Source organism: Adiantum capillus-veneris, chromosome 18 (genome assembly GCF_014529385.1).
Source record: "Adiantum capillus-veneris isolate H3 chromosome 18, ASM1452938v2, whole genome shotgun sequence".
Lineage (NCBI taxonomy): Eukaryota > Viridiplantae > Streptophyta > Polypodiopsida > Polypodiales > Pteridaceae > Adiantum > Adiantum capillus-veneris.
The window spans coordinates 132,526,530-132,541,358 of NC_140948.1; the positions used below are offsets into that span (position 1 = coordinate 132,526,530).

Consider the following 14,829-nt stretch of genomic DNA (forward strand, 5'->3'; position numbering starts at 1 on the left):
GACCTCGCAGGTCTATGAACCCATGTGAAAAAAGCAAAGTAGCTGCTTCTACGATTTCTTGAAAAAATAATTGTTGAAGCCGTCGTCGTCATACATTTTTCGGAATGCAAAAAAAAATCAAAAAAAAAAAGAAAGCTTGCCAACTTTTTTTTATGCATGATATGTGGATAGTGCAATGTAGATAGTGTACATAACTCTGTGCGTTTTTTTGAGATAGTTAGCCCTTTACATGTTTTTGGGGAGTTGGGTACCTAAATGCGGTGCCTTTCTTCTTGGGATGCTCTAAAACATGTAAAAAAGGTTTCTTTAATGTAAATAAGTGATATGCAATGTGGCCAAGTTCGCATCTCACCTAAAAATTTTGACATGAGCAGTCACCGACTATATATAGAAACTAGCTTGTGGACCCGTGAAAAATGCATCTAGAGGTCATGAGAGGTGTACCCATGTGGGGTTCCATGGCTGTGGAGCTCAAATTGCTTTGGAGCTTGATTTGGAAATTTCCCTATCTATGACAGGTTTTTTGGCTCAACAAAAGGTCATTTTAGGGTGAAATTAACCAGCAGTAGCAGTAAAATGGTCTAAAAATGATTAAAAACGGGTCAGAAGTGGTCAAAAATGCCACATCAGTCACGATGGCGTGATGATCATGCTTAGTTCAATTATCAACATTTGAGTGCTAATGAAGAAGAAGACGACAGCTTTCATGGGTGCTCTTATGTTGGCCCATCTTTCTTTATTCTTGTTTTTGGGTATGTGACAAAGTGAATTAGGGTTTTCTCTCTTCAAATCTGCGTATAGAGTTGTGTATGGGAATGTTTTAAGTTCTACGTCAATGGATAATTGAGGGAACAAAGTAGGATTTTTTGCAGGACGAATTAGAGTTGCAACTCTCATCATACGGGAAGCTACAAGAAATGGTAAGAGTGATTGAAGTTTTGGGATGTTCTTGGAGATTCTGGGCGTCCAGTTTTGTTGGCTGAGAACATGATGTTTTGGTGTATCTCTTTGTTGATTTGTTTGGCATGTGCTCGTAATTCCAAGCCCATGCTTCTTCTCACAGGGTATTTTGATTGGTGGGTCCTTGTAATTCCCAAAACGTGAGGCTTAAATTGGAAGAAAGGAGACTATCTTGTGAATTTGGCAAGGATTTTTGTTTAAGACGTGTGATTTCCAAACAACAAGGAAGCCAAGCTATAGAGGTCATAGTTACCTAGAACGGGAACGGGAGGGCCCGGAACGGGACGGGAACACGGAGGAGGAGGCTGGCCGGAACGGGAACGCGGTCGGAACGGTTGACTAAAGTAAGGCTACTAATACCTCCATTCAGCTAAGTCCCAAATCAACTCCTAAACAACCCCAAAACTGCCCCTAAATTTGCCCCCAAACCTGCCCTCAAACTCCCCCAAATATGTTCCCCAAACAGCCCCAAATCTGCCTTCAAATGCTTACTTTTTTGCCCCCAAATGCCTACTTTTGACCATTCCGTCCCCCATTCCACCGTTCCGTCCTATTCCGGAACACCGTTCCGGTTACACCTCGTTCCGGGACGGCGTTCCGTTCCCGACTACGTTTCCGGAACGGGACTCGTCCAGAACGTTGTTTTGGAACGTTTGGGTTGTGTTCCCCCCGTTCCCTGTTACACTGATAGAGGTGCCCCATGTTTTGCTTCCTTTGTTAGTTTTTGGTGCCCTCACAGGGGAGGGCTTTGCAATATGTAAATTTATTGTGGGATTGATGTAGTCAAAGAGTTTGGTTTGGTTTTTGGTTCTTGAAATAAGCATCTATAGCACATCTATTTTCCACGTTTCAAGGTCTTGGAAAAGAAGATACGAATTACTTTGTGGAAAATTTTGAAGTTGATTGCTTATTGCGAAGGATACAGGATCCACATGTTATGGGGCCTATTAAAAATGTGTATAGAGGCCATGAGCGGTATATACCCATGTGGGGTTCCATGGGTTTAGAGCTGAAATATGCTTTGAACTTGATTTTGGAATTTTCTCCACCTAATGCACGTTTTTTGGCTCAAACTAAGGTCATTTTAGAGTGAAAATTAACCGACAGTAGTAGTAAATTGGCCTAAAATTGATTAAAAATGGGTCAAAAGTGGTCAAAAATGCCACGTCGGTCACGGTGGCATGATGGTCAAGCTGAGGGGTTGCTTGCTTAGTTCAAATATCAGCACTTTGAGTGCTTATGAAGAAGAAGACAATAGCTTTCATGGGGTGCTCCTATGCTGTCCCGCCTTTCTTCCTTCTTGTTTTTGGGTGAGTGAAGAAGTAAATTAGGGCTTCCTCTCTTCACATTTGTTTGTAGAGTTGTGTACGAGAGTGTTGAAGTCCTTGTGAGTGTGCGTTGATGGAAAATTGAGGGGCTTCCTCTCTTCAGATTTGTTTGTAGAGTTTTGTACGAGAGTGTTGAAGTCTTTGTGAGCGTGTGTTAATGGAGAATTGAGGGAAGAGAGAAGGGCTTTCTGTAGGGCGAATTGGAGTTATGATTGTCTCATTGAAGGCAAGGCTACAAGAAACAGTGAGAGAAATTGGAGTTTTGGGATGCTCTTAGAGGTTTTTGAGAGTGGAGGTTTGTTGGCTGAGGAAATGGTGTTTTTGGTGCCTCTCTTAGTTGTCTTGGTTGGCGTGTGCTCGTAATTCCAAGCCAACGCTTTACAATTCGTCTCGCAAATCTTTCGTTTGGCGGGTGCTTGTAACCTAAAAGGCAAAGAATTGGGAGAAAGGAGACCCACTTGTGTATTTGGCTAAGGTTTTGGGTTTAGGGAATGTGTTTTCCAAACAGCAAGGAGGCCAAGCTATAGGGGTGCCCCACGTTACGTTTCCATTGTGAGCATCATTAACTACGTTTGACAAACCAGGTACCTACCATGTCTAGAATTATGAATTTGCTAGAAGGTACATGTCTACATTCACAAGTTACTTGGGGCAATCAGGAGTATCAGAGGTGCAGCAGAGTGCAATTGGGATGTATAACATAGTCAAGTGGACCATGGCCTTGCGGTTGAGGGAGTGAAGGAACGAGGGAACATGTTCAAAGAATTGCATAATTCTTGCTGCCCTTCCGGAACATTGCATGACTCTATTTAAAGTACCTTGTTTTGCATGATGAAGGAAGCCTGAATTTTTATTTTCCTGAGGCATTTCAAAATGTGGTGTAATGTTGTGTAACGTTAAAGATTGTTAGAGATTTGGTCTGTCCAATTACATGTTGCAAAGAGAGTAACATCGAAATTAGAGTGCCGATCACAGTATACTCCTCGACCCCAAAACAGTCCATTCCATTAACAATTTTCAGCTTCATGTGACTACCAGATTTTTAAGTTAAAATGGCTGCTGTAAACAAGAAAACAATTATGCACAAAATGACTGCATAAGAGGACCTAGGAACTCGGATATATGCAACAACTCAAAAGTACCTGAAGAACAACTGCAGTTGAAGAAAGAGCAAGCCCATTGCCTACAACAAGAGCTGCTGGTCCTGAAAAACCACAGACAAAATGGGAGACTAAACCCACCACTAAAGCTGTCACAAAAACCTGCAACACGCGGAGAACAGAGTTTCAGCAAAAAAGCTGATTGTCGGTTACATAGTCACCATATAAAAAGCCACAATGCCATTTAGCACCACTCAAGCGAAAACTTATTTACCATTAAATCTTCTAAGGAAAAAATAACAATAAACTAAGTAACTTTATACCTGTGATGTTCCAAGTCCAAAAACGTACTTCTTCATGGAGCTAAGCCTTTCAACAGAAAGCTGCATGTTAAAACGGGCATATTAGACACCAAAGAGCAATGGGTACAGCCTCACAACAAGTTCTACCTTCCAGCTTTATGAGAACAAACTCATGCTATTCAGTATTCATAATCCATAGACATAGTCCACAAGTCCAAATTCCTTCAAATACAAAAAATCAGGATTTTCCAGGTCTTGCCTTGCAGAGAGAAGCAATACTAATTATCTGAACGAACAAAAAGCCATATCCTTAAAAGAGACCACAAAGAGCAAAGCACCAGTTTAAGAAGATAAGAGTCAGCACCAAAGTCACCTCCAAAAATCTTCACCTTGCAGACACTGCATATGGATTCCCATACCACAAAAATAAGTGGTAAGTATAGAAACTGAACAAAGATACGGATCACGGTAGAGGGACAAGTACCAAGCATAAGTTCTCATGCCATGGGTCAATCAAATCTTCGTGCCAATACAAAGCAAGGCCAGATCCACCACCGACGGCCAGAAACGACAGAAGATGTAGAGGCAGATGGGGTCAGAACTTGGTAAGTGGCATTTGATACGAAGAGGACGCTATGACAGAAGGTTCATACCATCAACATGCTCTGCAATTCCACCTTATGTATGGCAAAGGTGGAATCATGAAGGATCTCGAAGATGCATGCATTGCCTGCCATAATGCCACTCACCAAATAGAAAGCGGCCTCACAAAGGAATCTTGCCTCACAGGATAATATGAAACTAAAACAGGAACAGATCATTGCCCAAATAAGTGTACACTCACTGACAAGGAGAGAAGATAGGCAACAAGAGGCAGCAGACCTAGGTCTACACATGAATGGCAAAAGATCTCACTGCTGTCCACACTGAATCACCACTATGGAAGGCTCAAAACATTGTCTTCAGAGCAAAAAGAACAGTCACTTGGCACGTACTGGGGGCAGCTGATACACAGTGGACATAGTTAGGGACACGAAAACATATAAACACAAATTTTTCTGCCGAGGTCATCCAATAAAACAGAAACCAGAGGGTAGAAAAGCTCATGTAAGCACAAGTTCATGCAACAAACCGCTCGATGTCCAAAAAGGGGATAGGCAAAGGGTAGACCTACTATGTCTCCAGCGAAAGCATAAGGTAAAAGATTCCACTGGCTGCCAGATGCAAAAACACATGAGGTGCAACATAATGCTCAACTGCAGTGGAGAGAAATGAAATGAGATAAAATGTTCACTTACAACTGCAAAAAAAAGCCTAAAGGACCTATGAGACCATAAAAATAACATTATCATCACATTGTCAATGTCTGATGCAAAAGACTAAGTTAAAAGATGCTAAAATTATAGATAAACACCTGAACTTATCTTTCTATTTGTGCACTAAGCAATACACTCTTTGTTGTGTGCCTTGAGCTTCTTCATCTTCTCCAAGTTGTGTGTGCAGCCTTGCAACCCTAATTCCAACAATTGGTATCACAACGCGTTGTATCCTCTCGAGCATAGTCGCCAATGTCGCCAGTACCCCCTATTCACTTTCTCCGAATTAGGTGAACTTTGGAGAGTGTTAGCAAGTCGCGTAATACATCGGGCGTGCTTGTAGAGCTTGGTGTGCTAAGAATTTTGATTCGGGCTCATTTCGGCCTCCATTTCGACTACAAGCAATACTAAGTAAGAAATTTCGTCCTTTTGTGCAGAATTTCTCTCAGTGCAATTTTCTGCACAACACATCCTTACAATCCTTTTCGGGTTGTGCTACATAGCAGTGTTAGTCCTATTTCTTTTTTCCGCTTTCGGAACAATTTTCACATCAGGTGCAATCACTCGCCATGACTAACAATAACACAGATGTTTTCAAGATGTTTGTTGTTGAGGACAAATTGGATGGAGATAACCACCCAATGTGGGCTTACATGATGAAGCATGTTCTTGTGTCAAAGGGCGTCTAGAATGTTGTGCACGGCATTGATGTACGTTCGCCTATTGTGGATACAGGCTCTGTAGAGGATGTTGCAAGTTCTAGCAGATCTATTGTTGCTAGAGTTGTTTTGCCTACGATTAAAAAATCTCCTTAGGACTTTAGAGATGCACAAGCTCATGCGTGCCAAACAAGTTAAGTAGAGACATTGCTATGTAAGTTTGGACTTGAGGATTGCAAACCTATTGCCACTCCCATGGAAAAAGGTTTGAAATTAAGTCTTCATGATGTGGTGATCCTACCAATGACAATCTTTACCAAACCGATGTTGGATGCCTCATTTATGTATGCAACATGAGGCCGGATATTCAATTTGCAGTCTCACAGGTCAATAGATTTATGCATAGCCTAGGGTCCAAGCATTGGCAGGCTATCAAGCAGATCTTTCGCTACTTGAGTGGCACTCAACATCTTGGGTTGTTTTATCCCAAGGGGGGATCATTGCCGCCAGATTTACATGCTTTTACGGACTCAAATTGGGCTGGTTGTTTTGACACGCGAGTTCCACGAGTGGTTTCTGTTTCATGCTTTGTTCATGCATATCATGGTTGAGCAAGAGGCAACCTAGATACTCTAGCTCGTCTTTATGCAAGTAGCAATGAGGCTTGCTGCGTAAAGAGTTGGAGAAGGAGATTATGCAAGAGGAAAATGGCATGGACACTTCTTGTCGATATCGAGGATAGCAATGAGCAACTCATTTCTACAGGTGAAGCTATTTTTGACAATTCACATGTGCACTCTGTCCTCGATGCATTGCCAGACTCTTATCAAACTTTTGCTAGTACTTGGAGACTTATGACCCAAGGAAACCCTCAAGCTGTCAAGTTTTATACATTATGCACATTGTTGTTACAAGAGTCACTTTCAAGAAAGAGCAGGGCTAAACAACGTGCAGTAAAACAGGCTTTTGTGGCTGCTCAAAGAGGAGGTGGTAATAGCAATGCAGCCACTTCTCGTGGTTCTTCTATGAGTAGCATATCACCTTTGTCTAGTCCTTCTGTTGATAGCAGCTCGTCTGGGAATTCTCTCGAAAAAGGCAAGAAGGATATACGTTGCCATTATTGCAAGGCTAACGGTCACTTGATAAAGCAATGTCCTATGTTGAAGGCAAAAGAAGCCAAGAAGAAAGAGGCTCTACTACCAATGCAACTATTGTAGAATCTTCTGGAAATGGAGATTGTGATATTGATGTAGATGAAGAGTGGGCATTCAGTGTCGAGTGTACGTATGACCCTTCTGTCCATGATGCATGTATGACAGTTGTTGTAGAGTCACGCGTTTGGCACTTTAATATTGGTGCTACAGAGCACACTACTTAGAATCGTGATTTGTTTGCCTCTCTGGAGGCTTTCCCTCACGGGAATACTATCACTTGTGCCAACAATGCCTCTTATTTGGCCAGGAAGTTGAAAAGACTATGCTAAGTGTTGTGAATGGCAGTTCATTCACACTTGTTGATGCACTTTAAGTACCAAGGATCAAAAAGAACCTTTTGTTTATATCTGCACTTGCAAGACTTGGTCTTGTTGTCCAATTTGTGGATGGCAGATGCACATTTCATGATCTTCGTTTTGGTGATGAAGTTGTTGCACCTGACATTTTGTGTCGTAGGATGTATAAGCTCACTTTACATGACAAGTGTGCCAATTTTATAAATATAGTAGAGGATTCAAAGGTTGTTTCAAATGCCAAACTTTGACATGCATGTTTTGGGCATCTGAATTTTGCCAATTTGTTGGGTTTGCAAATATTTATTATGGTTGCTTCTTTGCCACCTCTTGAAGCACCTTCTAAGCATGCTTCTTAAGGTTGTATTTTGGGTTAGATGCAGCTTTCAAAGTTTCCAAAGGATGGTTTAGTAAAGGCTACATGCAGGTTGCAACTTGTCAATAGTGATGTTTGTAGACTCCATCCTTAGGTAATTACCTGTACTTCGTGACTTTCATTGATGATTACTCCAGGCATGCATGGGTGTAATTGCTTAAAGCCAAGTCCAAAGTATTCATGTGTTTCAAGCAATTTTTGGCTATGGCTAAAATTACTCTTAATGTCCTATGGGCACCCTCCATTCAAATCGAGGAGGAGAGTATATGTCTCACGAATTTAATGCATCTAAGGCTAGTCGTGGGATAAAACACCAATGTACAATGCCATATACACCTCAGCAAAATGGTGTTGATGAAAGAAAAAGCAGGACGCTTGCGGAGATGGCACGATGTATACTCAAAAGTCAAGCTTTACTACATTTATTTTGGCTTGAGGTTGTCATGTGTGCTACTTATGTACTTGACACGTGTCCTATCAAAGCCTTGCACTCTATGACTCCTTATGAATCATGGCATGATAAGAAACCATCTACTGATCACATGCCCGTTTTTGTTGTTTAGCTTATGCTTTGGTGCCACAAACGCAACGCAAAAAATTGGATGACAAGGCAGTAAAATGCGTTTTTTGTTGGTTAAAGTCTTGAAAGCAAAGGTTACAAGTTATACCAAAACGTATCTTGGTTTCACGAAGAGATGTATTTTTGGAAGATTCTATTCATCCTTTGTTAGCATGTACCAGAGACAATAAAATAAGCGCACAAGACATTTATGACACTTTGTCACCTCTTTTTAATGATGGAAACTTAAATGTAAGTTCCAATAAGGCAAATGTACAACCTATGGGTTTCCAAAATGGTTACATATCAGATTATTACCGATGCAGATGTACTTGATGTGGAAAGGGATGAGAATGAAGAGGCTAGGGGTATACCAAAATGGCTAGTGCATACTTTGCATGACACTAATTGGAACCACTTATATCTAGTCTAACTCATTCAGGTTCTCCCTATTAATCATATGCGTCATATTGTTATGCTTAGGTTGTTTCTAGTTTATGTGATGAAGAGGAACCTCTTTCTTTTGATGAAGCACAAAATTTAGAAAATCGGATAGCTGCAATGCAATCAGAATATGATGCGCTTATAGAAAATGAAACATGGACTTTATGTGATTTGCCTCTCCGCAAAAAGGCCATTGGTACGGAGTGGGTTTACAAGCCAGATGGTGAGATTGATCGCTACAATGATAGACTTGTTGCAAAAGATTATGCACAGCAACAAGGCATTGACTATGATGAGACTTTTGCTCCCACTTGTCGTAGACACTCTTACTCCTTTCTTAAATGGTGATTTATTTAAGGAAGTATATGTAACGCAACCTCGCGGTTTCGTCAAGAAAGGACAAGAAAAGAAAGTGTGCAAATGTAAGAAAGCTTTATATGGGTTGAAACAGACTCCTCGTGCTTAGTATGAGAAAGCTAACACTCATTTGGTTAAACAAGGCTTTTGTATTAGTCCAACTGAAAGCACTTTGTATGTCAAGCCTGACGGTGATGTATTTCTCATTGTTGTTTTGTATGTCGATAATTTACTGATTATTGGTTCGAATGAAACATACATTGTTGAATTCAAGACTGAATTGAAAGCAACTTTCAAGATAAAAGACTTGGGCCTTTGCATCATTATTTAGGCATATAGTTTGAGCAGTGTGATGGAGTTATTGCTTTGTGTCAAGTAAGATACATAGAGACACTACTAGGTAAGTTTGGACTCAAGGATTGCAAACCGGTTATAAATGTTGAAGATCTTGTTGATATCACTCTTATCAAACTATTGGATGCCTTATTTATGTATGCAATACGAGGCCGGATATTCAGTTTGCAGTCTCACAAGTCAACACATTTATACATAGCCCAGGTATTGGCAGGCTGTTAAAAGGATCTTTCGCTAGTTGGATGGCACTTTGCATCTTGGGTTTTTTAATCCCGGGGATTTGGGGGGGGGGGGAGGAAATCATTGCCGCCAGATTTGCATGCTTTTTCGAACTCAAGTTGGACTGGTTGTTTTGACACACGAGTGTCAACACGTGGGTTTTGTTTCATGCTTGACAGTTCATGCATATTATAATTGAGCAAGAAGCAACCTATTTTGGCCACTTCCAATTGTGAAACTAAGTACAAAGGAATCTTCTCAGCTACCATTGAGTGTGTATGGCTTAGACACCTTATGGCTGATTTGGGTGTTGGATAGGACACTGCCAACATCATCTACAGGAACAGTCAAAACGCATTGGCAGTTGGAACAAAGGAACCAGTTTTTCATGCTCACACAAAGCACATTGAGGTGCATTATCACTATGTCAGGGACAGATTTTCAGGAGAGATCACCTTGGCTTATGTACTGACACAGGACAACCTTGTTGGTCTGTTCACAAAGGCATTCCCTCATGAGAAGTTCGAAGCTTACCGCAAAGCTTTGGGCTTGCTTCTCTTTGTGGATTGATCATGACCTTAGGGCATGGCACTTCCGTACACTATATGCTAGCTCACGTTCATCACATCACTCCCATGGAGGATTTGTTACCATATATGTGGTAGTGATGTATGTGAATACACTAAGGACCGTCAGGGCACTTTTTTACTCACTAGGAGGTTTTTTCCCCCGTGCATTGTATATACCTCCATCACTCTAGAGATAACTTAAATTTCTATTTGCACACTAAGCAATACAATCTCTATTGTGTGCCTTCATCTTCTTCATCTTCTCCAAGTTATAAACCCTAAATTAACGCTTCAAATCGTCGTTGTGACCATTCCATGGAAGCCTTAGAACTTCATTAGACACGCCCAAATGGTAATGTGAAGAGGGAAAAGCTTAATCGGTGGCCTCACAGCCTCGAATATAGGATGGAAGCAGCACCTCACTGCACTAGCACCTTCCCTTGCAATGGTTGTATCTCCTTCCCTAGATATCCAAATGAGTTAATTCTTGGTTCTATAAACTCATCCTCACCTTGAGCAAGGACGACACAATCGTTGATGTGGAATTTTGAGCTATTCTACACTAATTTTGGGCTATTTCATACCCATTTTAGCTAATTTAGTCCAAAAAAGCCTTTTTATCCGTAAAAAGCCCAAACGAGATCGAAAAAATCCCTAAATTTGAGGCAAAATTCCCTTGGGCTCAAATTACATGAGGAACCTCGTTTTTCCACTTGGCAAGCACTTTAGATGCATCATTTACAGCTGCACACAAATCCCGCTATTTTTTGACCAAAATCATCCGCATTGAACTTTCTAAGCAAAACGAACGTGCCACTTCGAAACACTTTGACATTTGTACATTTTTGCAAATTAGGCATATTTTATTGAGAGAAAATACGTCATAGTGCCACAGTACGCCATAGTGCCACGTCAAGAGCCTCACCACCTTGATAGGGTCTGTATACATTGTTGGGATTAGGATTGCAAAGAAACGCACACAGCTTGGAGAAGACGAAGGAAGCTCAAGGCACACAATAGAGATTGTGTTACTTAGTATGCAATGGAAAGATAGATAGCCCTAGAGTGATGGACGTATATACAATGCTTGGGGGAAAAAACCTCCTAAAGAGGGAAAAAATGCCCCGGCGGTCCTAGTGTGTTCACACATCACTACCACATGTATATGGAAACAAATCCCCCCTAGAGTGATGCGGTGAACGAGAGCTGGCACATGAGTAAAGGGAAGTGCCATGCCCTGAGGACATGATCAGTCCACATAGGGGAGTAAGCCCAAAGCTTTGCGGAAAGCTTCAAGCTTCTCACAAGACAATGCCTTTGTGAAAAGATCTACAAGGTTGTCCTATGTTGGCACATAAGCCAAGTTGATCTCTCCTGCTAAGAGCCTCTCCCTGACATAGTGGTAATGCACCTCAATGTGCTTTGTGCGAGCATGAAAAACTGGGTTCCTCGCAACTGCCAATGCGCTCTGACTGTCAGTGTAGATAGTGTTGGCAGTGTCCTGTCCAACACCCAAATCAGCCATAAGGCGTCTGAGCCATACACGCTCAACCGTAGCTGTGAAGACTGCCCTGTACTCAGCCTCACAACTCGAAGTGGCCACAGTAGGTTGCTTCTTGCTCAACCATGATTTACATGAACTGCCAAGCATGAAACAAAAACCACTTGTGGACACTCGCGTGTCAAAACAACCAGCCCAATCTGAGTCCGAAAAAGCATGTAAGTCTGGCGGCAATGATCCCCCCTTGGGGTAAAACAAGCCAAGATGTAAAGTGCCAATAAGGTAGCGGAAAACCGTCTTGACAGCCTGTCAATGCTTAGACCCTGGGCTATGCATAAATTTGCTGACATGTGAGACTGCAAACTGAATATCTGGCCTCGTGTTGCATACATAAATGAGGCAGCCAACAGCAGTTTGGTAAAGAGTGACATCAGCAGGATCGCCAGCATCATGTAGACTCGACTTCAAACCTGTTTCCATGGGAGTGGCAATAGGTTTGCAATCCTTAAGTGCAAACTTACATAGCAATGTCTCTATGTAACTTTTCTGACACACAGCAATACCACCATCACACTGCTTAAACTGTATACCCAAGTAATGATGCAACAGCCCCAAATCTTTCATCTTGAAAGTAGCATTCAAATCAGCCTTAAATTCAGCAATATGTCTCTCATTTGGTCCAGTGATCAGCAAATCATCCACATAAAGAACCACAATGAGAAGTACATCACCCTCACGCTTTACATACAATGTGCTTTCTGTTGGACTGTTACGAAAGCCTCGTTTAACCAAATGAGTGTCAGCTTTCTCATACCAAGCACGAGGAGATTGCTTCAACACATACAAAGCCTTCTTACATCTGCACACTTTGTCCTCTTGTCCTTTTATGACAAAACTGCAAGGCTGCGTTACATAAACTTCCTCAAATATGTCACCATTCAAGAAAGCAGTAACAATGTCTGATTGATGTACATCCCAACCAAAATGAGCTGCCAATGCACATAGAAAACGCACAGTAGTCATACGACAAGTGGGAGCAAAAGTCTCTTCATAATCTATGCCTTTTTGCTGTGCATAACCCTTTGCAACAAGTCGAGCCTTATGGCGATCAATCTCACCATCCAGCTTGCATTTCAACTTGTAAACCCACTTCGTACCAATGGCCATTTTGCCAGGAGGCAAATCACATAAAGTCCATGTGTCAGTTTCTGTAAGTGAATCATATTCTGATTGCATGGCCGCCATCCAATTTTCTGAATTCTGTGCTTCATCAAAAGACAGAGGCTCCTCAACATCATGTAAGCTAGACACAGCCAAGGCATAACAATCTGATGCATAAGATGCATGGCGAGAGCCTGAACGAGTATGACTAGACAAAGATGCATCCAATTTACTGTCACGCAATGTGTGCACCAGCCATTTTGGCATATCTCTAGCCTGCTCATTTTCATCCCTTTCCTCATCAAGTACATCATGTACATCTGCATCAGTAATAGGCTGATCTGTAACATTTTCAGAAACCCCCATAGGCTGTACATTTGCCTCATTGGAAATTACATTCGTATTTCCACCACTGAAAAGAGGCAACAAAGTGTCATAAATGTCCTGTGAGCTTACATTACTGTCTCTAGTACATAACAGCAAGGGCTGAACAGAATCTTCCACAAACACTACATCCCTTGAAACCAGAATACGCTTTGTTTGCAGATGATATAACCTATAACCTTTGCTTTAAGCACTATAACCAACAAAAATACATTTGACAGCATTATCATCCAATTTTCTGCGCTGTGTTTGTGGCACCAAAGCATATGCCAAACAACCAAAAACACGCATGTGCTCAATAGAAGGCTTTCTATCATGCCATGCTTCATATGGAGTAATAGACTACAAAGCTTTCGTAGCACACCTGTTAAGTACATAAGTGGCACACATGATGGCCTCAAGCCAAAAAGAATGCGGCAAAGCTTTACTTTTGAGCATACATCGTGCCATTTCCGTCAGTGACCTGTTTTTCCTCTCAGCAACACCATTTTGCTGAGGGTGTATAAGGCACTGTACATTGGTGTTTTATCCCACAACTGGCCAGAAATCTTTAAATTCATGAGACCTATACTCCTCCCCTCGATCGAAACGGAGGGTGCCCATATTACATTTCGAGACATTTTCAGCCATAGCCAGAAATTATTTGAAGCACGTAAAAACTTCGGACTTCGCTTTAAGCAGAAATACCCATGCATCCCTGGAGTAATCATCAATGTAAGTCACGAAGTAAAGGTAATTGCCCAAGGACAAAGTTTGCATGCGCCCACAAACATCACTATGCACAAGCTGCAACCTGCATGTGGCCCGAACTGAACCATCCTTTGGAAACTTAGAACGCTGCATCTTACCCAAAATACAGCCTTCACAAACATGTTTGACAGGTGCTTCAAGAGGCGCAAAGAAGCAACCATATCAGATTTCTGCAAACGCAGCAAACTGACAAAATTCAGATGACCAAAACGTGCATGCTAAAGTTTCGCATCTGAAATAGCCCTTGAATCTGCAACAGCATTTGCAAAATTTTGTCCACACTTGTCATACAAAGTGAGCGTATACAGCCCACGGCACAAAAGGCCAGATACAACAATTTCATCACCAAAACTGAGATCATGAACTGTACATCTGTCATCCACAAATTTGACTACAAGTCCAAGTCTAGCAAGTGCGGATACAGACAAGAGACTCTTCTTGATCCCAGGAATTAAACTGCATCAACAAGTGTGAAGGAACTGCCATTTGCAGCAGTAAGCACAATCTTTTCAACTCCCTGAACCGGATAAGAGGCATTGTTGGCACAAGTGACTGAATTCCCATGAGGGACAGACTCGAGAGAAGTAAACAATTCACGATGTGAGATAATATGCTTTGTAGCACCACTATCGAAATACCACACATGTGAATCTGCAACAACTGACAAGCATGCATCATGGACAGCAAGATTGTAAGTGCACTCTGAGCTAAAAGCCCTCAACATCAGCATCACAGTCTCTTTTCACAGAAGACTCAACAATGGCTGCATTTGGAGTGGAACCAGCATTTGCAGTGGAACCACCCTCTTTCTTCTTAGCCTCTTTGGCCTTCAACTTAGGACACGACTTGATCAAGTGATCATTAGCTTTACAATAATGGCAACGCATCTTCTTTTTGCCCTTATCACCAAAATTTCCAGACGAATTGCTGCCAGCAGAAGCATTAGAAACACAATTTTTGCCACTCGCAGCATAACCATAAGA

General features: G+C 41.7%; 1 protein-coding gene across 4 annotated transcripts in view; it reads right to left on the reverse strand.

Moving 5' to 3' along the window:
• LOC147436449 (K(+) efflux antiporter 2, chloroplastic-like) overlaps window positions 1–14,829 on the reverse strand; it is a 101,835-nt gene that overhangs the window by 45,087 nt on the left and 41,919 nt on the right. For all 4 annotated transcript variants that reach the window (XR_015185189.1, XM_086489342.1, XM_086489341.1 and 1 more), the window contains exons 5-6: window positions 3,712–3,771; window positions 3,431–3,550 (exon numbers count right to left, since the gene is read on the reverse strand). Coding sequence is in view for 3 of the 4 variants with exons in the window: in XM_086489342.1 (XP_086345468.1) it covers window positions 3,431–3,550; window positions 3,712–3,771 (180 nt within the window). In the remaining variant the exon portion in view is untranslated. The remainder of the gene's footprint in view (window positions 1–3,430; window positions 3,551–3,711; window positions 3,772–14,829) is intronic.